General features: G+C 41.1%; 1 protein-coding gene across 1 annotated transcript in view; it reads left to right on the top strand.

Annotated features, from left to right (window-relative positions):
- FAT4 (FAT atypical cadherin 4) overlaps nt 1-24976 on the top strand; it is a 123919-nt gene that overhangs the window by 83674 nt on the left and 15269 nt on the right. The window contains exons 7-11 of the mRNA XM_048304300.1: nt 4029-4209; nt 7551-7801; nt 10185-14534; nt 19604-19708; nt 21635-21942. Of these exons, the coding sequence (XP_048160257.1) occupies nt 4029-4209; nt 7551-7801; nt 10185-14534; nt 19604-19708; nt 21635-21942 (5195 nt within the window). The remainder of the gene's footprint in view (nt 1-4028; nt 4210-7550; nt 7802-10184; nt 14535-19603; nt 19709-21634; nt 21943-24976) is intronic.

Genomic DNA, 24976 nt, shown 5'->3' with positions numbered 1-24976 from the left:
CTTCCTGTCACTTCCTCCAGTGTCTCTTGCAGAGAGGAGAGCCACAGCCCAGTGCTGGCCGATCCCAAGGTGGCCTCTCATAACCTCTCTCTGTAACTCATCCTCCGCCACGGGCCCCCAAGGAGCAGGCTCCCAAGGTCTGCTCCTTCTCTTCATCCCCAGACACATGTTTACTTGCAGATGTAAACAAAAAAGCTGAAATTTTTGGGAGAGCATCCATGGGAAGCAGTTTTCCCCCTGAACTCAGTGTTACTATTTTGACACTATCCCAGGTTAATCTCTGTTTCAACAATGACGTGTGTGGACGTCTGTGGGACCGTCTGCTTAGTGTATATGTACAGCTGCCACCTAGAAAATAAACTGTGCAGTTCACAGAAACAGACCTCAGCACACAGAGATGGGAAATTCAGAATAATAATGATAATACATGAATAGCACCATCTTATAAATTTTAAAGATTTGATACTCACTGAACAGGAACAGCCAACTTGATCTCTCCCATTTAGTTCACATAGTCAATTTTATGTTCTCTGGTTATTCATCATTTGATGGTTCCTTCACTCCTCAATCCTTCTAGAAAACTTTTTTTCCAACATGGATATTCTAAGCCTCTGTGAGACATGGTATTTTGGGATTTGGGAAGAAACCTGCTAGTTGTATAACACCAGAGAAATACTCTAAATGAGGAGTGTCTGACAAAGAAATAGTTGCTGCTTCTTCCGAAACATAGCCAGGCTATCATGAAAAATCACAGAAATTTTTAATGGAAGTTCACTGAGGGAAAAGTGTATGTTTGTGGCTTTAGCCCTCAGGGCTGTTTTTAAAAGTACTCAGAGGCTTGTGTGGCTGTGTACAGCAATTTTAGATAGGTTGTAACATGTCTGGTTTATTAGGAAAGGTTTGGGGTCATCTTGTGTGTCTGGCTAATATTGCAGAATTTACACTGAATTTACTGCCCTTATTTATGCAAAATATTAAGAGCAGTTTGAATAAAATAGGGGTGATGCTCTACCATAATATGAATAACTGACTTGGGGGAGATTTGCTATTGAAGCAAAACTAAGAAATCTGGGAACTCAGCCTGACCATGGAAACTACTTCTCTCACCACAAATATGACATGTACATTTTATGAAACCTGCTTATTACCAAGGGCCAAATTCTGTGGTCCTTATGCAAGCACAGCTTTCACTGGAAGTTCACTGAGGACGGTAGAATTTGGCCCCGAGCTATTTCTTTTCCATATGAAATTACTTCATTTGTAATTTCCTCTTCTTACATTTCTCAGTAACTGCAGAAATGTGAGCTAGTAGTTTAATTTCAACTGAGTAAAAGCTTTGAGGACTCTCAGTGAAATTGCAACTTTATCTTTCGGTGTAACAGAATAAAGGAGTAAATTTGTGGACGTGATATTTTACTTAGAGGGGAAAAAAGCATATTTGGGTAAGTACACAGACAGGAAACCAATGTAAATTTCCATCTAAGTAAGAAGAGAAAGTTTTGGGGTTTTGAGCTGAGGAGCAGTGACTTGGGATGTTACAAACAGCTGAATTAATATTGGACTTCTGGGATGTCTCTGTGAGCACTCTGCAGCCACAAGCTAGTGTTGATGAGGTCTGGGTTACTAATGTTACCCCAGCTAATTTTGTTAGTGCAGTGCTCAGCCTTGGCTGGTACAGTCCCTTCTCTGAGGCTGACACAAATGAGCCCATACTGCACTGCATGGTGCCTTGGACACACTGCCAGGGAGGAAGGGGAATTGGAGAATAAGGGATTGGGGTATGAGGCAAAGGTTGGGATCTAAAGGCGCTGCCACCTCTGTTCATTTTTGTGACTGAACCCATGGAGTGAATTTTCTGGCCTTGGCTTTGACTTAGCAAATACGTTTAAAACAGTGAGTTTCAGGTTTTAGCTGTGAGCTAACTTTCTTTTCCAGGCTGAATTGCATTACTGATGCTCTTTGAATGTGACTTGCCCAAGATTAATTTCTGAATTATATATAAATTGTTTAATCAGCTGCAAAACTTTACAACTTTCAACCTTTCATTTCATTAGCTGCAAGATGAATGTCAATAAAATGCGTTTGGAAGGCCAGAGCTTGATGACACACGCAGCAAACGCCACTGAGGACTCTCTTTCGTTTAATGCAGTAATAATAAACACTTCACAGGCAATATTTCAGCAATCAAGAACACTTTTGCAGGCTTTTCTATCTATATGTGTTTGGCTAAATGACAAAATCGTGAGTTAAAAAAAAAAAGGCTAAAAAATGAGTCAGACTTATTGCCTTAATGTAACTTTCCTGGCTGAAAGCGTATTAATTGGCAGAGTGAATTACCTCAGACTAGAGCTGAGAAAGGCCTCTATTGTGTGATGTGAAACCTATACTCCTTGGCTTGCACGTTCTTTCCTCGGCGTTGTGATCCTTCCCCTCTGATCAGCAGCCTCCAAACCCAGCCTTGTGAGATTTATAACACCTTTCAATTGGAAGCTCTGTCATTCAGCCCATTTGGGCATTAAACCATGTTACTGTGAAGCATTTTGTGGTGAAAAATCCTCCTTCCCATGCAGAGGCTGCTCCCAGCTTCTTCCCGCAGTGCAGTGCGGTGCTTCTTCAGCCTTCAAGGGTTAACATGTGGGAAAATGGGTTGTTATTTCTCCTTTTATATAAGAACTTTGTGTTTGGAGCCCTTGCCAGGAGCAGATGAGACCCAAGAGCAGAGCCTGCCTCCTTCCCAGCCCTAAGGTTGAGCTCCAGCAATAACCTTGGATAGCAGTGACCCAATCATCTGCCGGGCTGGAAGGACTGGGGCGGTCACACGGGGCAGCCTGCGTTCCATCAAGTGACAGCTCCGTGTAATATGCCTGCCTCACGGCAAGGACTCCACCAGCCTCTGGCCCAAAGCATTTCATTATCATTGCTTTTTTCCCAGTCCAGCAAATGCTGAATTGTTGTATCTGAGATGGAAGGGGAAAGCAATGCAGTCTTGGGTAAAACAGGCATGGTCATCATCTGTCTCTTGAGTAAAAGGGGCCATAACTTAAGTGTTTTATGCTCTGCTATCACTTTTTCCTTCTCCTTCCTGTGTATTCAAAGAAAGGAATAATCCCTTTTTTCCAGGGGACCCTCAGTGAAGAATTTGGTTAGCAGGAGATGTTGCTGATTCTTGGCTGAAAAGAAGTGTAATGAATGGACTGACAAAACTAACATGAACTTGTGAAAGTCTCCATTGTCTTTTTTTGCATTTGACAAAGGAAAAGCTTAAGAGGGCAAATACTGAGAGATTGCACATGAATAAACATGCTACTTGATGCTCATTGCTGCTCATCAGAGTTAAGTTTAGAATAACAAGGAGGATGAAAGCCCTGGGTTAAATAAGTTCAGCCTGACTTCTCGTAAGCCAGTATCCCATTGAAGCAAGCATTATTTGCTGCTATAGATGGTCGCTTCTATGGAGAAAATGAGTCTGAACAGGGCTGGAGACTTATTGCAGCCTTCTCACCCACTCCCAGAAGGTCTCCCCAGGTCAGGGCTGTGACTGGCAGTGAAAAAGCCACATGGAAAGCTGGGTTTTGCCACTGTTTCCACTCCATTTGTTTTGCGGACAAATAAATTGAGGGCTGGAGTCTTCACGGCTGTCAGAGTGCCACCTTTGAAGGTCTTCTCGCAGAGAAATAGCAAAGTCAACCACATCTCCAAATTGGTCCTAATTGTTACAGGAAGGCTTTCTGAGCAGTTCCAAGACCATCTTTTTCCACTGAGCTTGTATTACAAAATATTTCTGGAATTAGATGGAGCAAGAGAAATAATTTTTTTTTTGTTTTGTTTTCTTTGTCTTTCACTGCTTGTACTTTATGTCAAGACGACTTTGAAACAAACCTGACCCTGTCCTCTGCATTGAGCTGCCTGTCTTGCTCTGTGAACTGTGACATGCTCAAGCGCTCGGCTCTAAATCAGGGCTGGCAGACCTCCGATTAGCATGCTGGTGTTTGTAACCTCTAGCACTTTGTATCCCCCCTTTCCTGCAGGATCTCCTGCCCTCACTGGCACTGGAACCGTTGCTGTCACAGTGGATGATGTCAATGACAATGTCCCCACGTTTGCCTTTAACGTGTATTTTGCCACTGTTCCGGAGGATGCTCCCACGGGGACAGATATTTTGCTCGTAAACTCCTCAGATGCTGATGCTTCTACAAATGCTGTTATTAGGTAGGTCGATTACTGTTGCTCCGTGGAATACTGCCTCATATCTTGCCTGATGTTTTCTTTTTCCCCAGTGTCCATCACCAACGTGCCTTAAAGCTGTAAGACAAAATAGAACAGCTTTATGTGTGTAACTAAATTACTCGGGCAAATCTGTCTTTTTGTTGTTCATAGGCTTTTAGAGTTATATTAAGGACAAATAGAGTTGTGGAGTTACTTTATTTTTTTACTGAGTGAAAAGCAAGCCAGTTTAACTTGCACCTGCACCCACTACCTGCCATGTTACTGCATTCACACCTTTTCGTGAAGTGAGCAATTTTCACTGCAAGCCAGCATGTTCCTTTAGTAAATTTTTGGTCAGTTAATGTCTTCAGTTTAACATGAAAATCACACAAAGATAGGCATAAAGTTTGTCATTCAGAAAACCAGTAAAGAGTTAGAATTTGGCATTTTTGCACTAAATGCCAAAGGGTTTTCAGGGCTCAGTTGATGGAACTTCACTGGTCACTGGGCTGAACACTGGCCATTCCCAGTTCCACAGACAAGAGTAATGAAGATGCTGAGTGGCAGTGACAAGCTGAAGATTATCCACTGAGGACAGATACATTGTGAATGGAATGCAAAGCAAATTTTCTATTAGTTCTTAATCTTACCACATTTAACTATTGTGGCTGCAAACATCACTGTTTCCAAACTCACAAAGCAGGATATAAAAGTAGCTTCTTTATTTACCTTTTGTTAGTACCTCAGTTCCTTCTTCAAAGAGCACAGGAATACCTCTGTGTCACTTTTTTTTAAAGGAAGTAAAATAAAACAGAACTATGTTATGGCAAAGCAATGTCTATAAAATACTGAAATATTTTCTTTCCAACTAGCTACAAGCCAAAAATAGAAGCTTGACGTTTAGACATCTTTAGATATTTGAAAACCATCCACAATTTAAATTTATTAAATTGTGAAACAATGAAGCTTTTAATTCTATTCACTCTTAGTCTAAAAAACTATTTCTGGCACAAGCTCCTTTAGAAAAAAAGAATTTCATGCAAATCATGAATGACTGTAATGATTACGTCCCATAATCAGAAATTATCAGAGTGCTCTTGGATTTCTTTAGTGTAGTTAAATTGCTTTAATATCTCTGCCATTAGTCTTTTGTCATTCACTCAGTACCTCATCATAGAATTAGTTGATAATTTTTTTTTCCCTTCAGAAGTAGCTATTAAAAATTGTTTTCAGGTTTTGTTTTACACTCTTTAGGCTCAGGAACAGACTTTGTTTTTCTTGGACAGAGCTTGTCCAGATTCCGCATTTAAAGTAGATCTTAAAATATGACTGGTATTACAAAACTGGTGAAAGCCAGAAGGACCAGAACATGCAAGGTCGTCTTGTCAGAGGTGTTGAGCATTCAGAACTTCTTTTCAGTCTTGTTAAAGTCTGTTTCAAAATTAAACCTTTGGTTTCCAAAAGGGATATTTAAAATCCTTGGCTAACATTTTCACTTAAAGTCAAAAAATGTGCTGTGTTTTGAAAGAAGTTTATCTTCTGGAAAACTGTCACCTGTCCATATGTGCCAACTCTTCTTCTCTTGTTTCTGGTGATAACCTGTGAAGTCATTAAAGGAGGGCGATGGGGTTGTAAATGGCAAGGCACACTTGAGCAGTCTTGTTAAATATATCAGACATAAGAGTCAAAAGGCCAGATTTTAAGTGTTTGGATCAAATTCCTTTTATGCCACTTGTCACCATTAGAGTTTCAAGGGGTTTTTGGTTTTTGTTTTGTTTAGGTTTTTTGTGTTTAGTCTGGATTTTTTGCAGTTATGTTGAGACACATTTACATTGTCCAGTTGGTTTACATGCAGATATAATTCAAATAATCTTATGACAAATACAATATGTCTTTATTATTTCCTTTAAAAAAAAAAAAATCATGGTATCTTGCCAGTGCTAACATTTGAGCCACTACATTAATGTGGAAACACAGAAGAGAAAGTTTCTGTCTCTGCAACACCTCATGCAGGGTTAAATCACTGCAAAGCACGGATGAAATGTGCCTGTGCTGCTGCCGTTTAGGCAGATTTAAGTGGTGCTTTAGGCTTTGTGCACATTCTTTCTATTCTAGATGCACATTGCTATGGCTGGAGAATAACTGCATATGGCCCTCACATTATATCATAATTAAGCAATTAAAGTGTGCTCATGGCATTGTGTAGAGATGAATGACTGAGCAGGAGAAGTTGCCACAGCTTATTACACAGGCTGGCTCTCAATCCTGTTGGTGCAGCTTCTGGGCTGTGTTATTATTGCTGTCATAACCTGCTCTGGTCTTAAAGAGGTGAAGATAGGAATATTAATCTCTTTCATTAAAGGCACTTTCTTCTGAATCTTTCACAGAATTACCTAAAAAAGCTGCTACTGTGCTCTACCAGAGGAGCAATGCTAACCACGGCTGTGTTGGGTTATAATATTGAACATGAGAATTGTTCATTTTAGCCAGTTTTTGTTTCCATTGTTTTCTCAAAAATCCATTATACAAATTATTTAAAAAGGTAGTATTAACCAAGTACCTTTAAAAATATACCTTTGAGATTCATTCTGTGTGAACACAAGCTGGATAAGCATTCCAAGAGAAGGGACAAACTCGGTGTGGTAAGGAGCCAGAGGTAGCCCGTACGACGTGCTGCAGTGAGCAGAGTCAGTTCTTATCAAATCACACAGGGATGTGTGCACACACATACACCCACCAAGAGTCAAACTCTGGTGCCAATTAGTCTCTGTTACCAGAGCTCTCTGGTTATTAATTTGCTATGAATTACTGTAAATTAACATTGAAATCTTGAATAGCAAAACTTAGCATCAGGAAACAATATGGATATTAAATCCTCATTTCATTTTGTAAAACTGTCGTCCTTTTGTTTCAGAAAACAGTACTTTTTCTAGTTATATTCTGCAGATTCAGTTAAGAGGTACATCAGCCTTTTGGAGTAACACTTAATGCGGGGAAATTAATGCCCAGGGAAATCAGCCCTAGAGGATGCCTCCAGTAGGCAGTTTTAAGAGTATGTCTGATGGTATCTTCAAATATCCAATGGCTCAGTCAGCTACTCATGTATTAGAAATCTATGTGTGTTAAACAACTATGCTTGGAAATATCGTTTATGTCGTTTATGACAGGCTTTGAAATACGAAAAACAGTGGGGACAGGTGGAAAGTCAGAAAAAAATCTGACTGTATTGATACCCATCAGCATGGTGGTCTGAAGAGTATAGAAAATGGTTATTATCTTAAGGCAGCAGGCTGCCTTTTGAAATACTAATCCAATTTTTCTTCCGTGGTTTTCCTTTCAAACAGCTACAGGCTTACGGGCGGCAATTCGCAATTCACCATCAACCCTTCTACGGGACAGATCATCACCAGTGCGCTCCTCGATCGAGAGGCGAGGGAGAACTACACCCTGGTGGTGGTGGCGAGCGACGGGGGCTTCCCCAGGGCTCTCTCCAGTTCCACCAGCGTGCTCGTGTCCGTGGCTGACGTGAACGACAACCCACCCAGATTCCAGCACCACCCCTACGTCACCCACGTCCCATCGCCCGCTGCTTCAGGTAACCTGGTCACGGGTAGTGCTTAGCATAAAAGCGCTTCCATAAACAGAGAATCACGGAATGGTTTGGATTGGAAGGGACCTTAAAGATCATCTAGCACCAACCCACCTGCCATGGGACATCTTCCACTAAATTAGATTGCTCTAAGTCCCATCTCAACTTGGCCTGTAACACTTCCAGGGATGGGTCATCCACAGCTTCTCCGGGCAACATCTTAATGAAATGCAAATCTGTGCCACCAGAAATGTTTGAGATGTTCCTCTGCAGCTGTTCTCCTGGTATTATCTTTGTGTTCCATGGGAATGAGGAAAAACAAACCTGAATTTACCATCCACAATTTAGCAGGCTTTTTCTACTCTGTTCCTCCCATCCAAATTCAATTACGTTCCTGTAGTTACGTAAAGTAGACATACTGTAAATGAGCACCCACTCAAAAACGTGATTATTTTGCCAGGGTTAGGAAGACAATGGCCTGTTTTTATTTCTGAAAGTCTCCTCTGAGCAATTCTTAAAGAGGATTTTGACAACCTCTTCCAAAAATTCAGTATCTGTGTCAGATGTTAAATATGTTGCCTTTCCTTGAGCCAAGTGGTGAAGTAAAATAAAATAAAAGTAAATCCAAGGAGCAATCTTCCTTTTGTGGAGCCTACACCCAAATTAAATTTACTTCACTCAACACAGGAGTTAATTTCTGATTCAGTTCATGTTTCATGTTTTCACATGCATACACATACATGGATATGTGATGCCTACAGAGAGGATTGCATGACAAATGGTTTACAAAACAAGTTTTCTTCTAACAGAAAAAAAGGCTTATTTCCATGCCTTGGCTTTTGTCTCTAAATTTTAAACAACTGCAAATACTTCTCCTTTTCATGGAAGAATAGATTTGTTTACAATTCTTCCCTGTTTCCAGAACAACATTATGAAATTGTTTTATTATTGCCTTGGTGAAACTTCGTGTAATCTGACTAGGGCACAGTGACTTTGTCTGGTTGGTTTTGGGGTGTTCCTTTAAATTCTTTTCATGAGGAGTACACATAGGTTGACCTGATGTTTTCTGGCAATAGCTTTTTGGGTGCTTTTTTGTATAAAATCTTGTACAACTAGAAACCTAAGCTATGTTTACTTTGTTTTTAACCTAGCAAAAACCTAGGGATGCATCCACCTTTTTATTTACAACTTTCTTTTCTTTCTGGTATTTTTTAATGAAGTTTAAAAGGGGAAACTAGTAATAATAATAATATAATTTGAATAAGCGAAGCAAAAAGTCTTCATTTCTTCCTGTCCCATTTCTCACATGGATTTGAATACTGTTCTTGTCTAAATATTCCTGCCCCTGGAGTACAAATCACTGCACATGACAAATAGTGACATGAAGTATAGTTTTAAGGGATGCTGTCAAAGCCATTCCTGCCTGTAAATGATTTTCCCTTAAGAGGTTGGAAACGGCATGATTTTGTACAAAACTGGGTATTTTCTAAATTTTAGTAACAATAAAACATCAATAGTGTTCTGCAAATTGTTTGAACAGTGTCAAATTTGAAAGACGTGCCACGCATTAGATCTGTAAAGTCCGGTGAGGAAGAATGCCCTTGGTTCTCCTTGCAGATAGGCAAATACAGAGGTCAATGCAAATGGTGCCCATCAGTCAAGCTTATTGTGAAGCATAAATTCAAAAGACCTGAAAAGTCTGAGTATAATCATGTTATTGTACTAGTGCACAATAGTTTTGTATTTATATTTTTCCCCTTTCTCAGAGGACCGGTGTGCTTTTAAAAATGCAGTCCTCTTAGTTACTGTCCTTGGAACACTCTTAGAAAACTAGAAGTAAGGGGCTAGTGGGGAGAAAGGAGCAGTACCTGGGGAATAGGAAGAGAAGGGACTGCAAGGGATATGGTGGGTGTGTAGAGTAAATGTCCATGGGGACTGTCTGTTCACTTACATAACCTTAATAGTCCTTGAATTCCAGGGTGGAGTTTTTTCATGGATAAATAAGCTAAGAGTAGTTTTAAAAATCAAAATAGCATTCAATCTTAGTGGATTTGTGGCTTTTATACTGTGAATGTTCTAGAAGTAGGCTTCCAAAAGGCTGCAGGTCCAGTTCCCAGTGCAGTTACTGAGATCTGTACGTCCGTCTCTCTGAATGCAGTGTCCTAGTTTCCAACTCCACATAGTTTGGCTGCATGCATGTCTTGTGGACTCGCAAACTCACCTGCCCCTTGCTGAACTCAGCATCTTGTGAAAAAAGCAGTTAATCTCAGGGCAGCGTAAGTAAGAGCATGCTGCTCCAGGATGCGCTTCCGAGTGAAAACCTGGTGTCACGTTTCTCACAGTCAGTGCGTTCATTAAAGGACTGACCTACCTTTGTTCTCCATTTCAGGCTCATTCGTGTTTGCTGTGACCGTCACCGATGCAGATGCTGGCTCCAATGCCGAGCTCCATTATTCCCTCATGGGGAAGAACTCTGAGAAGTTCCACATTGATCCAGCAAGGGGGGCAATCCTGGCTGCAAAACCACTGGTGGGAGAGTCCGAAGTCACCATTTCTGTCCACGTGAGGGATGGCGGCCGGTACCCCAAGACAGACTCTACCACGGTCACCGTGAGGTTTGTGGACAAAGCCGAATTTCCTCGTGTTCAGGCAGATCAGGAGACCTTCACATTTCCTGAAAACCAAGCAGTTGGGACGCTTGTCACCACGGTCTCTGGATCTTCAGCCAGAGGAGGCTCTTTGTCCTACTATATCGCCAGCGGTAACCTGGGCAGCACCTTCCTGGTGGACCAGGTGACAGGACAGCTTTCTGTTGGGCAAGCTTTAGATTTTGAAGCCATCCAGAAATACGTGGTGTGGATTGAGGCCAGAGACATGGGCTTTCCCCCCTTTTCCTCATACAAGAAATTGGAAGTGTCAGTGATTGATGTCAATGATAACGCGCCAGAGTTTGAGCAAGATCCCTTCATTGCAGAAATAGCCGAGAACCTGTCCCCAAGGAAGATACTGACGGTGGCTGCTGTCGACAGAGACAGTGGCCTAAATGGACAGCTAAATTATGAAATAATCGAGGGCAATACTGAAAATAGTTTCAGTATCAATCGAGCCACTGGTGAGATCAGAAGCATCAGGCCCTTGGACAGGGAGAAACTGTCTCAGTACACACTAACCATAAAAGCTTCGGATAAAGGCACTCCGCTCCAGAGCACGACTGTCAAAGTTATCATTAATATTTTAGATGAAAATGACAATGCTCCAAGGTTTTCCCAGATATTCAGTGCTTCTGTGCCTGAAAACGCACCTCTGGGTTTTACAGTAACCCGAGTCACAACGTCAGATGAGGACATCGGGGTGAATGCAGTGAGCAGGTACTCCATAAGGGATACGAGTCTCCCATTTACCATAAATCCCAGCACTGGGGACATCACCATCAGCAGACCACTGAACAGGGAGGACACTGACCGCTACAGAATCAGGGTCTCCGCCCATGACTCTGGGTGGACGGTGAGCACAGATGTCACCATATTTGTCACGGATGTCAATGACAACGCCCCACGATTTATAAAACCGTCCTATTATCTGGAGTGTCCTGAGCTTCCTGGGATTGGGCTAAAGGTTACCCAGGTTTCAGCCACTGATCCAGATGAAGGGTCCAATGGCCAAGTCTTCTACTTCATAAAATCCCAGTCCGAGTTCTTCCGCATTAACGCAACCACGGGGGAGATTTTCAACAAGCAGTATTTAAGGTACCAAAACTCCAGCGGTTCCAGCAATGTCAACATCAACAGGCACAGCTTCGTCGTGACATCATCAGACCGGGGCAGTCCTCCTTTAGTGAGCGAGACCACTGTCACCGTAAACATAGTAGACAGCAATGACAATGCACCGCTCTTCCTCGCTCCTAAATATTTCACTCCTGTTACTAAGAACGTGAGGGTTGGCACAAACTTAATTAAAGTCACTGCAGTGGATGACAAGGACTTTGGCTTGAATTCTGAAGTGGAGTACTTCATCTCTGATGAGAGCAAAACTAATAAATTCAGACTGGACAGGAGTACAGGCTGGATTTCTGTGTCGTCTTCACTAATGGCTGATTTGAACAAAAACCTCTTGTTTAAAGTGAAAGCCAAGGACAAGGGTAATCCCCCACTCTCATCTGAGGTAGCTGTTGAAATCGTAGTGACAGAAGAAAATTACCATACACCTGAGTTTTCCCAAAGCCGTATGAGTGTTACTATCCCGGAGAGTCATTCTGTTGGAACAGTGGTCAGAACGGTGTCAGCACGAGACAGAGATGCTGCTATGAACGGATTGATCAGATACAATATTTCCTCTGGAAATGAAGCTGGAATCTTTGCTATTAATACAACCACTGGTACACTGACGCTAGCCAAACCACTTGATTTTGAGTTACACCAAAAGCACGAGCTGGTTGTTACTGCCACAGATGGAGGATGGGTGTCCAGAACAGGCTACTGCAGTGTCACTGTTAATGTCATTGATGTCAATGATAACTCGCCCACGTTCAGCCCTGAGGACTACTTTCCCACCGTGTTAGAAAACGCCCCCAGTGGGACAACTGTTATTTGTTTAAACGCCACTGATGCTGACTCCGGATCTAACGCTGTGATTGCATATGCCATTCAGTCCTCAGACAGCGACCTCTTTGTCATTGATCCCAACACGGGAACCATCACCACCCAGGGATTTTTAGATTACGAAACAAAGCAGAGTTACCATTTAACAGTAAAGGCTTTTAATGTTCCAGATGAAGAGAGGTGCAGCTTTGCTACTGTCAACATCCAGTTAGAAGGGACAAATGAATATGTGCCCCGTTTTGTATCCAAGCTTTATTATTTCGAGGTTTCAGAGGCAGCCTCCAAAGGTACTGTTGTAGGTGAAGTTTTTGCAAGTGATCGTGATATGGGAATTGATGGAGAAGTCCACTACCTCATCTTCGGCAACAGCAGAAAGAAGGGCTTCCAGGTAGATGAGAAAAGTGGCCAGATCTATGTTTCAGGACCTCTTGACAGAGAAAAAGAAGAACGAATCTCTTTGAAAGTCCTTGCAAAAAATTTGGGGAGTATTCGTGGTGCAGATATAGATGAAGTAACTGTTAATATCACAATCCTGGATGCCAACGACCCTCCTGTTTTTACCTTGGGAACCTACAATATACAAATTAGCGAGGGTGTTCCTCCAGGCACCCACGTCACATTCGTCAGTGCCTTTGATTCAGATTCTGTCCCCAGCTGGAGCAGGTTTTCCTATTTCATCGGGTCTGGCAATGAGAACAGCGCCTTTTCCATCAACCCACAGACGGGACAGGTGACGGTCACTGCAGAGCTGGATCGAGAAACGCTGCCTGTCTACAACCTGTCTGTGCTGGCCATCGATTCGGGAACACCGTCTGCAACAGGCAGTGCCTCTCTATTAGTAACTTTGGAAGATATCAACGACAATGGCCCTACCTTGTCCACCAGCCAAGGAGAAGTCCAGGAGAATAACCGTGCTGGAACTCTGGTGATGATGCTTCAGTCGTCAGATCCTGATCTCCCTCCCAACCAAGGTCCTTTCACATATTACTTGCTCAGCACTGGCCCTGCCACCAGCTACTTCAGCCTCAGCACCGCTGGTGTCCTGACAACGACGAGGGAGATTGACAGGGAGCAAATCAGTGATTTCTACCTCTCAGTGATTACGAGAGACTCTGGCATTCCTCAGATGTCTTCCACAGGAACTGTGCATATCAAGGTAATAGACCAAAACGACAACCCATCTCAGCCCAGAACAGTGGAAATCTTTGTTCATTATTATGGCAACCTCTTCCCAGGTGGAATTTTGGGCAATGTAAAGCCACAGGATCCAGATGTGCTAGACAGCTTCCAATGCTCCCTCACCTCAGGAGTCACCAGCCTCTTCAGCATTCCTGGGGGCACCTGTGAGCTGCACTCGCAGGCGAGGTCCACAGATGGCACGTTTGACCTGGCTGTCCTCAGCAATGATGGGCTACACGGCGCTGTCACCAGCAGCGTCCGGATTTTCTTCACGGGCTTCAGCAACACCACCATCGACAACAGCATCCTCCTTCGCCTGAGCGCCCACAGCGTGCGCGACTTCCTCACCAACCACTACCTGCACTTCCTGCGCATCGCCAGCTCCCAGCTGACGGGGCTGGGCACGGCCATCCAGCTCTACGGGCTGTACGAGGACAGCAACCACACCTTCCTGATGGCGGCCGTCAAGCGCGGCAACAACCAGTACGTGAACCCCAGCGGCGTGGCCACCTTCTTCGAGAGCATCAAGGACGTTCTCTTCCGCCAGAGTGGGGTGCGGGTCGAGGCTGTGGACCATGACTGGTGCCTGCAGAGCCCCTGCCAGAACGGAGGGAGCTGCCTGAGGAGGCTGGTGGTGAGCCCGGCCCTGAGGACCCACGAGAGCGTCCCTGTCATCATCGTGGCCAACGAGCCCCTGCGGCCCTTCGTGTGCAGGTGCCTGCCAGGGTACGATGGGAGCCTGTGCGAGACCGACATCGACGAGTGCCTCCCATCCCCCTGCCACAACAACGGCACTTGCCACAACCTGGTGGGGGGCTTCTCCTGCAGCTGCCCAGAGGGTTTCACTGGCATGGCTTGTGAGAGGGACATCAACGAGTGCCTTTCCAACCCCTGCAAAAATGGTGCTGCCTGCCAGAACTTCCCAGGAAGCTTCAACTGTGTTTGTAAAACCGGGTACACAGGTACGCTTTTACTCCTCTATACCTTACAGTCCAGGAAAGATGGCGAGAGTGTGGAGATGTGCCTTCTTAGCCCAAACTTGTCTGAATGCAAGCATCCCCAGTAGATGAAGATGTCATGCAAAATGAGGTATTCATAGTGTGAAAACTCAGAAGATCAGGTGCCCTCAATATTATTTTATTTTAGGTCTGTCCCCAGGCAAATCTCACTTACCTGATTTGCATTAGAACAGAAAGATTTTTACAAGAGCTATTTAAATTTATTAAATGTGTAGAAACGATTCCAATGCTCAAGTATGATTTTTCTGTACATGTTATTGTTATGCATATTGTGGGAGCATTTCAAGTCTGCTAGAAGTGTGCCAAGCAAGAAAATCAGCCTCTGCCCCAAATTACTTGCAGGACAGAAAACAGATGAAGGATATGGGAAAAAGCAGAATTCAGGCAAAATGGCCAACCTCTCTGTTCTGTTCTGTATTTTGTCCCTTTGTCATTTATTTTTTTTCATTAAGCACAGAAATGTCTGCAGCATTCCTACCCCTTCTGAGTATTTTTTCTCTAATATTTATTACACATTCAAACACAGCAGCATTGCAACCCTAGAAAAGCAGGCTGGTCTTTGCTTTTGCCATGAGTAGGATATTTAAGGAAGGTCTGAACAATTTTAACCAGTGCTTATAGCCACCTTTTATAGAAATCAGAAAAAAAAAAATCCAACCTGAGGAGATTAGGTAAGGCTTTCATTGCCTTTTCTAAGGAGTATTTCTGTATTGCCTATGCCCCAGGGCAGCCTAGCTCAGCACAGCTGTGTCCATTCTGGTGTGGGACTTGCCACCACCACAGCTCACCGGTAACCCATGGAGGGATTGGGGGATCCATTGTTCCTTTGAGTTTTTTTCTTACACCAGATCAGTGCAGGAGAGTATGGAGGAGAAAGTTAATTAATCTCAAAGTAAAGGTTTAACTACTTAAATTTAAATCACAGCTGCAGCAGTGAGTGCATATTCAGTGCAATATCAAGGACCCTGATGAGATCTTTCACGTGAACCTCACAAATATGCTCTTGAGCCTCAGGTCAGGAGCAATTGTTGTTAATTGACAAGCAGTTCTAATTAAGTTACCAGTCCAGGATTTTATTTCATGTTGTATTAGCACATCAAATTATTTTGCCAGGAGCATGGCAAAATAATTCTAGGGCACCTATGCCCTGTAACTCTTGTGGTCATTAGCACCAGAGAGTAAATGGGCATATGTTTGCTGTTGCAGTGAAGCAAAACACTTCATTAACTCTAGCAAGCAAACTACAGTGTATGCCTCTAGACTGTAATTTGAAACATTTATGAAACATCCAGTGGATTTCTTCTGGTATTAAAGCTCATACTTTGATGCTCAACCCTTATGTCAGCTAAAAATCGAGCTCTGCATGTGACAAGCTCAAAAAAAAGATGAGTATTTTTACTAAGAGAATGTGATGAGATACTCTTAGAATTTGAAGTGTTGGATTTCTTTCATGCCATGAATTAAATGTGGCATCTGATAGGAGCTTTCTTAAACTCCTTGTCAACACAAATAACCTTAAAATAGACTGCCACTGAGGCAGACGTTTCTATTTGGAAGTCAGATGTTGTTTAATCAGTTGGCCATTGCAGAATCAAGAGTTATTAAAGTGTCCTGAGATTAATTGATCAAGACAGAAAACAAATGGCACCAGTGTAATTAAAAGACAAAATATCTTTAGAGTTTAATATCAACACAGCTTATTAGATAAGATCACAATTAACACACAGTATATTTAGACGTTTTATGTCTGCAAAAGCATATTTGAAATTCTGCAAATTAAATATTCAATAGGCTCTGCAAACAAATGTCAGTGTACTGATTGTTTGAGAATGCTTGACATAGAGGCTATTATGTCACTATTATACTGCCATCAGAAAGAGAACACAGCTGCCTGGACTCTTAATTTGCATTCATATGTGATCAAAGATAGCCACAGTGGATGTAAAAATAAAGTCTCAAACTGTTTCTTCATGACTATAAGCCTTGAGTGCTTCAACAACAACAAAAAAGAGGCATCCAAAATAGTGAATTTCTAATTCAGTTTGCCATATATACATAGCTTTGCTGCTTCTGTTGGAATGAGAATACAGTCTCATAATTGAATTTGCATGCTTGGTAATAAAATAATATTTACATGGTACTGCATGCAAGTAGAAATTAGTGTTTTCTGAGACAGACGCTCTGTTCACTGTAAATTAGAGTACATGAGCTGCAGACCTTTATAATGGTGTACCTGAAAACAGAGTCTTGCTTTTCTTTGATTTACTATGTTTTGTCAGCTGCATTTCACTTCATCATGCTGCAAAAGGTAATGTCATTCTTTTCACTGGATAGGATTATAAAGCCTGATTACCTCAGAGCATCATTAGGGTTTAAACAATCTGTTATAATTATATCTCTTAATGATGAACAGGTTTTGTTTTTAAAATAATCACTTTCTGGAGGGAATATGCTTGGTGATTTACAGTAGTTGTCTGCCCTTCCTTTGAACCCTTCATTTCCTGTTTTCCAGGATTCATTAAGATGAAGGAATGTAGGTTTGTGAAGTTGTTTCAAATGCGAGATTAGAATATTAGAACAACCACTTTAAAAGATGGACACAGAGAACCACAAAAAACTAAAACTCTCAAATCAGCTGAAATCTTAACTGAAGAGCATTGAGCTGGTATCTGTTCCTGTTACATTTTTCAATTTAAAAAGTCTGAGGAACTTACATTTTTGCATAAGCCCATGCCTGTGATAGCATCAGCTGGAGGTGATGAATGATAAATGTTGAATGCTGTCTGTTACCAATTATCCAGCATTCTCCTAATTTTCATGGTCTTCAGAAAAAGATCTTTCTGATGCAGAAGTGAATACCTTGCATCTTTCAGAATTTCAGCTGAGAATTGATCTATAAACTCAGCAAACTGCAGTTTTCATCAAGGCCAGCTTGGATGGGATTTTGAGCAACTTGGTCAAGTGAAAGGTGTCCCTGCCCATGGCAGGGGATTGGAACAAGATGGCTTTTAAAGCCCTTTCCAACCCAAACCATTCTATGATTCTATAATTCTGTTATTCTGAACACACTTCTGTTGGTTTCAAGAACTCTTCAGACAATAGTTAAGCATGAAGAAAATGCTGTTATTCACTGGTTAAAGTAAGTGCAGCTGAAATAAACATCCATATTCTCTTGCCGACTCAGCAAATGTGCCAGCTTTACTGTTAGCTGAGAAAAAGAAGAGTATTTAGTTAGATTGAACTGCAAAAATCTGAGTAAGCCTTATTATCTGCACTTGATTTTTGTGAAAACTAAGCAACATCACTGAGCTATTTTAAGCATGTCTGTCTCACTCTTGCTGTGTGCTCTCCTTCATAAGTCAAAGATCTCTACTACGGACCATAAATTGAAAACAAAGAAAGCAGCAAAATCTCACATAAAAAGTTAGCTCATCCTTCAGTCATGCCCATTAGAGAATAAAACATAAATAAATACCCCCAAAGCATAATTAGATTCAGACACTGGAAAAGTTTCCTGGATTTATGGTGCATCTACAAGTGACGTATTAACCACAGGAATCCTCCAGCGCTCCATTTCCATCCTGCTTGCAGTCACACATGGAGAGCTGCTGCTCACATGGAAGAGCTGCTTGCAAACTGTAGGTTAAACTGAAAAGTAGAAGAGAGGGGGAAAAAAAAGGAGGTTTTCTTCACTAGGTGACTCAAGTTGTGAAACTCTGAAAAAGGTAGCAGAGTTCATAAAGCACAGTCCTGATTTTCTACACTTCTAAGCACCAGTAACCTCTAAGGACTTGCTATTGTGCATTCCTGTCATGGGAGATGTAAAATTAAAAGATATATGTGCCATACAAGAATGGACACCCTCTGTGCAAGCTCATGTCGTACTTTTAACTTAAACATATACATATGGCGTAAGAAATAAAATAATTCATTATCAGTGCAAAAACAAGCATTAAGGCAGTCTTAGCCCTTGCTTTGTGCATATATCCTGGCTGAGATGAAGTTAGGAGAAGTCTGGAAGACTGTGGCTGGTTTTGTGAGGTTTTTGCATTGAAGCAGGGAGGACAATCGTAACAATACTTTGAAGTTTTTGCTGAGCATAGGCAGTGCAGGCTGACACTGCTGGCAAAAAGAAGACAGGCTCCAAGAGTGAGATGTAGTGGAAGTGTTGCTAAACTCATCAAAGCCAAGCAATGAAAACCTTAGAAATGAGGACCAGTATTTTTGTAGTTAATGTTTCCATACAAAGAAAATTTTAGTTTTGTACAAAGAATCCCTGTGTCCATATTTGGCATCTGTTAAAATCTTCACTTTTTCTCTTGGTTCCCTTCCTTGCTGAAATGAATTACATGATTTCAGTTTGTTCTCTGGCAATGATATGTACCACATGTGACAATGTCTGCTTAGGAAAGGACTGTATGCAGAGTAGCTTGTTCTAGGTCCAGAGGACTGTGGTCTCTCTGAGTCAGGAAGGAGGTTGTAATTGATGAGAAAAAATAAGAAAAATCATATAATGTACAATAGCAGGCTGTGTTCAGCACAACCTGCCTGTACAGGGTCCAGCAAGGGCTATCTGTATCTCCTTTGCACTCATGAGTATATTGCATTCAATAGGGAGGGAAAAAAGATACCTTTTTACAGCTTTTTAGTTCATTGTTGCCTTTAATTTCATGATCTCTCTTTTATAGACCCTTTTATAGACTTTAATAAAATAAATAATAAAGTTCAGTTAAATTAAAACAACAGTCCACCTGTACCTATAATCACAATGAGACACTTGAAAAGTAACATTGCTTTCTCTGGGCCACAGATTATGCCTGTGACAGGGCTGGGAGCAGCCCAGCATCCTGTCTTGTGATTCCTCTCTCCATCCCACAGCCAGTCCCTGGCACCCTCTCTCCTGGCCGTGTGTTCAGCGTCGGTTCATAACCTCATTACCTACAACACCAGCCTGACTTTCCTAGTGCCCTGAATAGTCTGACCTGGAAATTGTTTTTGTTCCCTCATCACAGGGAAAACGTGTGACTCCACTGTCAACTACTGTGAGTGCAACCCCTGTTTCAATGGTGGGTCCTGCCAAAGCGGGCTGGAGGGGTATTTCTGCCACTGTCCTTTCGGTGAGTACTCTTCTCCTCCTTTCCTCTTCATCTCCCCTTTCCCTATTCATATTTCTATTTAGTTTTACCTGCATAAATGATTTCTGGTTTGAAAATGATTCAAGGTTTGGAAAAACTGGAGGTTTAATTAACTTATTCTTCTTTAAAAGAAAATTTAAAAAGTGATGTGGTCACTACCAATATTTTATTTGTCATTCCTGGTAGCAGCTCCTTTCTCTCTCACACAAAAACATAACAAGATCCAGCCTAAAAATTAGAAAGAGTCTTTCTAGTGATATAGGTGGATAGATAGATACATGTGGATACAAAAATGCTGTTAGCAAGGAATTTTCCTGCTTCTTTCTAAGGCTCTGAGAGACTTTTCTCTCTCAGGAAGATAGTTGCAAAGTTCTGTAAACTATGAACACCTGGGACCTTGCAGAACCTTGTTTATGGTACAGTAGAGAAATATTTTGACAATGGATGTTTTAGGATTTTAGCCAATCAACTCAGAGTTTGGCTGATCCTTTGTCCAATTAAACTATAAAGAAAAAAGTCTATAAAAGAGTTTGTAAAATAATTAAATAGATCAATCTTGCTGCACCATTCCTGCCTGCTGGATCTCTCTCCTCTCCTCCCTACGGCTGCAGGATACAGTAATAGATACGTATAACTAACCAAAAGTAAGAATGGATGCTTGAAATCTTTAGATCCACGACCATTGACTTCCTAAAGAAGAAGCTTAGCTCAACCACAGCTGGATCAGGGCTAAAGTACCTTCACCACCAAGAATATCCAAAGTTCAGTGTGAAGGAAGAGGAATGATGATAACAAAGCTCTCCTGATGAGTAACAGGCCCTTTTAGGAGAGCTGAAGAGTAAGACCATTGTAAATAACATCAGTATTTTACATCAGAGAAGCATATAGTAGTGCCAAAATAGTTTCATAATTTTTAGAATTTAATTATCCCAGATTTGGTTTGCGGAATGAACCCAAAAAAAACATAGAACAACATGGATATTTTAAGGTATCATGACACAATTGCAACAAGATTGATTTTGAATACAGATTAATCCAAAATTGCCATTGCTCATATGGAAAAGTATGAAAGTAAACGTAACAGATTAATAAAGAAACCAGAAATGTACAGAAATCATCTACAATGTTTTAAGGTTGTTGAAAACCCTCTCACAAAAGTATCATTCTCAGTATGCATTTGTAACTAATGCTGAATAAGTTTTTCTATTAACATGTGGAATAATTTCTCTATTCCCTTTTATTTCCTTTACTGTACATTTACTCAGGGTTTATTAATTTCCCTTACAGACATAGTCCATTGTAAATGTAACTAATATTCATAAATAAAATCAGGGTTTTTTCTTATTGTCACTGCAGTGAAAGAAAAATCAAGGGAAATTATGTGACAGAGATCTGAAAAAAAACATGTAGAATGCACCAAAATATTCATATCAGTAAAACCATGAAAAGGCATAATGTTTTAATCATACATGCTTATTTCTTAAGTATGAAAAATGAACCACCCAGTGAGAAACAGTTGAGATAACAGCCACAGAGCGAAAAATAAACTCAACTTGCACATTTATTTCCATAACTGGACTAATAAATGCCTGATGATAATTAACAACCATGTCTTGACAGAGCTGTCAAACTGGCTTGTTTTGGTGTTTTCCAAAGAAGTCATAGAGCTCAATGAAATGTTTTTCAATAGATGTATCTATTTGTAACTTATCCTTTGTAACTTGAATTTTTAACTTTAAATACCATGTACCTCAGCACTTGGCTGTGTGTTTTTAATTTTACACCAGAGGTTCCTTAAGGAGCCTGTGCATCACAGCCATGTCGAGTGCACATCGATACTTTGCTCCTGGGAGAATGCACGGTGAGGGAAAAACTCGCCAATCCCAGATTTTGCTTTTCATTTTGCAGGTGTTTTTGGGAATCACTGCGAGCTGAACAGTTATGGATTTGAGGAGCTGTCCTACATGGAGTTCCCCAGTATGGATCCCAACAATAATTACATCTATATAAAGTTTGCCACTATAAAGAGTAACGCCTTGCTGTTGTATAACCACGACAACCAAACCGGAGAGCGGGCAGAATTCCTGGCCCTGGAAATAGCAGAAGGGAGGTTGAGGTTCTCCTACAACCTGGGCAGTGGCACATACAAGCTCACCACAGCCAAGAAGGTGTCTGATGGACAATTCCACACCGTCATTGCCCGCCGGGCTGGAATGGTAAGGAACGCTAAAATGAGCATTTGAGGCAAGTTCAGCCAAATCACTTTGGCTTCCAGGGGAACTCAGAGAAATGTAAATCAGTGACATTGGGTTTGCTAGCAGAAAGTCCAACTTTGGGAAAAACCTCCTTCATTTCTGTCTTATTCCAACTGACTCAAAGCCCTGTGGTGGTTTGTTTAGTATGATGATGATAAAGTATAATGAAAAAAACATGTGCAAAATGCCCCCATACTCTCAATGTGAAAAATGAGAGCCAGGAATAATTAATGACATAGATGACTACGCACGGGGCTAATTAACTGGTGTAGATTACAGGGATGATTATCAGGGAATGCTAATTAACCACAGTAATTGCAAAATGCCTCAAAATAATTTTTCTCAACATTTGGAGAATAGAAGTGGACAAACTTAAAATTCCAGGCATCCTTGACCTTCTTGAGCTAATTCAGAGATTTTACCAATCTCATCAGACTGGGAGCCTGGTTTTCCTCTGTAGCATACATGTAAAGAGTTAAAAGGTGCTACATTAAGAGAATTTTTTTGAGGAGAAGGAGGGAAGTTAATTCTCTCTTTGTCTCCCAGAATGCATCTGAGGTGAGGAACTCTGCCAAAAACTGGGACAACTGATTACCATATGCCTGGCACTCTGACCCCTCTCCTGCCTTCATTTTTTTCTCTAGTAAATGTTTTCTATTCCTCTTCTCTCATTTTTTAATAATATTTCCAAAGCAGAACATAAACCAAATGCTCTTTGAATCCAAGCCAAGTTTTTTGACTCCACAATGTTTGAGTTAGAAATGAAACCAAATCTATTTGCCATCCATAATCAGTAACTATTGCCCAACAGTTCCCTTCTCAGGCAGAAATGGCCAGCATACTTGGAATTCCATATTCTTCCCATGTTTGAAATTAAAGTAATGGAACAGTAATATGTGGTGGGGTTCCCCATTTGGGTTTGTGTATTTCAAGCTAGAAGCGATGAAAGGAATAAAAGCAATAACTCTTCTACCCAGTGTGTCTCCCCTCTAGTCCTTGAGCCTGGAACTCCAGTTCATAGTGCAAGATCTGATATCTCCATTTGTTCTGCGTGTTGGTCTCTTCTCCCAAGTTAACCAGCAACAGGACAAGAGGAAATGGCCTCAAGTTGCAGCAGGGGAAGTTTAGATTGAGTATTAGGAAAGAGTTCTTCCCCAGAAGGGTTGTCAATGCCTGGAACAGGCCACCCAGGGAAATGGTTGAGTCACCATCCCTGGAGGTATTAAAAAGATGTGTAGATGTGGCAGCTGGGGACATGGTTTAGTGGTGGCCTTGATAGTGCTTGCGAGTGGTTGGATTCTTAGAGATCTTTTCCATCATAAAGGATTCTATGGTTCTGTGAAATCCCCTCTTCAGCTGGATTTCCAAATCCAATTTGTGTGTGTTTGTAGGACTTACATATCCAAATAAGAGGAAAGGTAATTGTGATGTTGAGCAATGACTTTGATTTAATGTTACTTGATATCAGATATCAATTTGCATCTTGCAAATTTAATAATGTACATCACAGCTTCTTAAGCCCAAAGGTGCACCTTAATTTTGAGATGTACCAGGTTCCCATTTTAGTAACTAAAGTAGAATGTTACTTCTATAAATAAGATTTAAATGGCTAAGTATAGGGGCACACAGTAAAAGTTACAACAAATAAATGAAGTACACTGAAGAAAAAAAAAAACAGGGAAAGAAAATGTTTTACTTGTCAGTGTGCCAGAGGACTATAGAAGAAGAGAGAACGTAAAAAGGGCTATTTATAGAAAATTTCAGCTATGAATGCTTCAGGCTGAAAGTAAACATTTAAGACAACCTATACCTTTATGTGAATTTTTTTTGCTTGTTTTGTTTTTAATGTTTAAACCTTTTCAGTAATGTTTACAAACAGTATGTGAAGAGAATTGCCTTTGTCTTAGATATTTCTGCTACAGGAAAAATGTTTCCCAGGTGTCCAAAACTGTATAAAATAGGCCCCCTTCAGGATTCCAAATCTGTCATTTCCTACAGCACAGTGGGATTTTATCGGAAACTGGTAAAATCATTAAGTTGTCACTCCTGAGCTATTGCAGAGTGACAGGATAGAAAGGCTCATAATGTGGCAAGGTAACTGTAGAGTAATGCTTAAGTAACAAGCAGGAACATTTGACTAACATTAGAAAATAGATTGTATGAACTCTGGTCCAAGTAAAATATATTCTCAAATATCCAGCCCTTCAGCTGGGGTTGGAGCTTGGCTTGCAGAGCACATAGCAATGTAAGTTAGGGAGATTATGCTGATTGAGCTAAGAACAAAAAACTCATTTCAGTTTTTGTTGTTGATGTTCTGAAGGAAAATATGTATGCATGTGGTGGCATACAGAGCAGCCAGCTTATTATTCTTCCTCTGAATTGTTTCATTTACACAGGGCTATAATCTGCCTTGGAACTGCAGACTGACATTTCTTGGGAGAAGCACTTTGCTCATTTGTATGGAAAGAAATTCAAGATAAGCTCTCATTAAAAATAGCAAATTGAACAATTTAATCGTACTGAAGGGCATGATTTAGGACTAAGAACTCTGAATTTATTTGGTCAATACAGTGTGTCAGCTTGCAGCATGTATTTGGAACAAGCATGGACAATCTGTGGGGAGTTCAACAGGCTGTTGTTAGCAAACTTATTTGCAGGCAGTAGAAAAAACCTCTGCAGAGTAATGATGTACTGATAGCCAGTGCTGCTTGCTCAGCTCCCATAGAGTAATCTAAATCAAAATATAAACCCAGGCACTTTTAAAGGTGGCGTTTGATTTAAATTTGCTGTAAAACTGTACCACACATCTAGCTGAAACATGAGGAGATGCACATTGTGGAGATTATGTTTATTTTTCTGAAAATTTGTTTTAAAGAATAACTAACCTTCAGGGTTGGTTGGTTTTTTTTTTTTCTTTCAGCGCATCTGTTATTAATAAATCACTGTGGGGACAATTCTTTGCTAAATAAGGAATAAAATAAAAACTTCTTTTTAA

This window comes from Corvus hawaiiensis, chromosome 5, assembly GCF_020740725.1.
Source record: "Corvus hawaiiensis isolate bCorHaw1 chromosome 5, bCorHaw1.pri.cur, whole genome shotgun sequence".
Lineage (NCBI taxonomy): Eukaryota > Metazoa > Chordata > Aves > Passeriformes > Corvidae > Corvus > Corvus hawaiiensis.
Note: the sequence above shows the minus strand (reverse complement) of the source record. Positions and strands in the feature narration are given on the sequence as shown.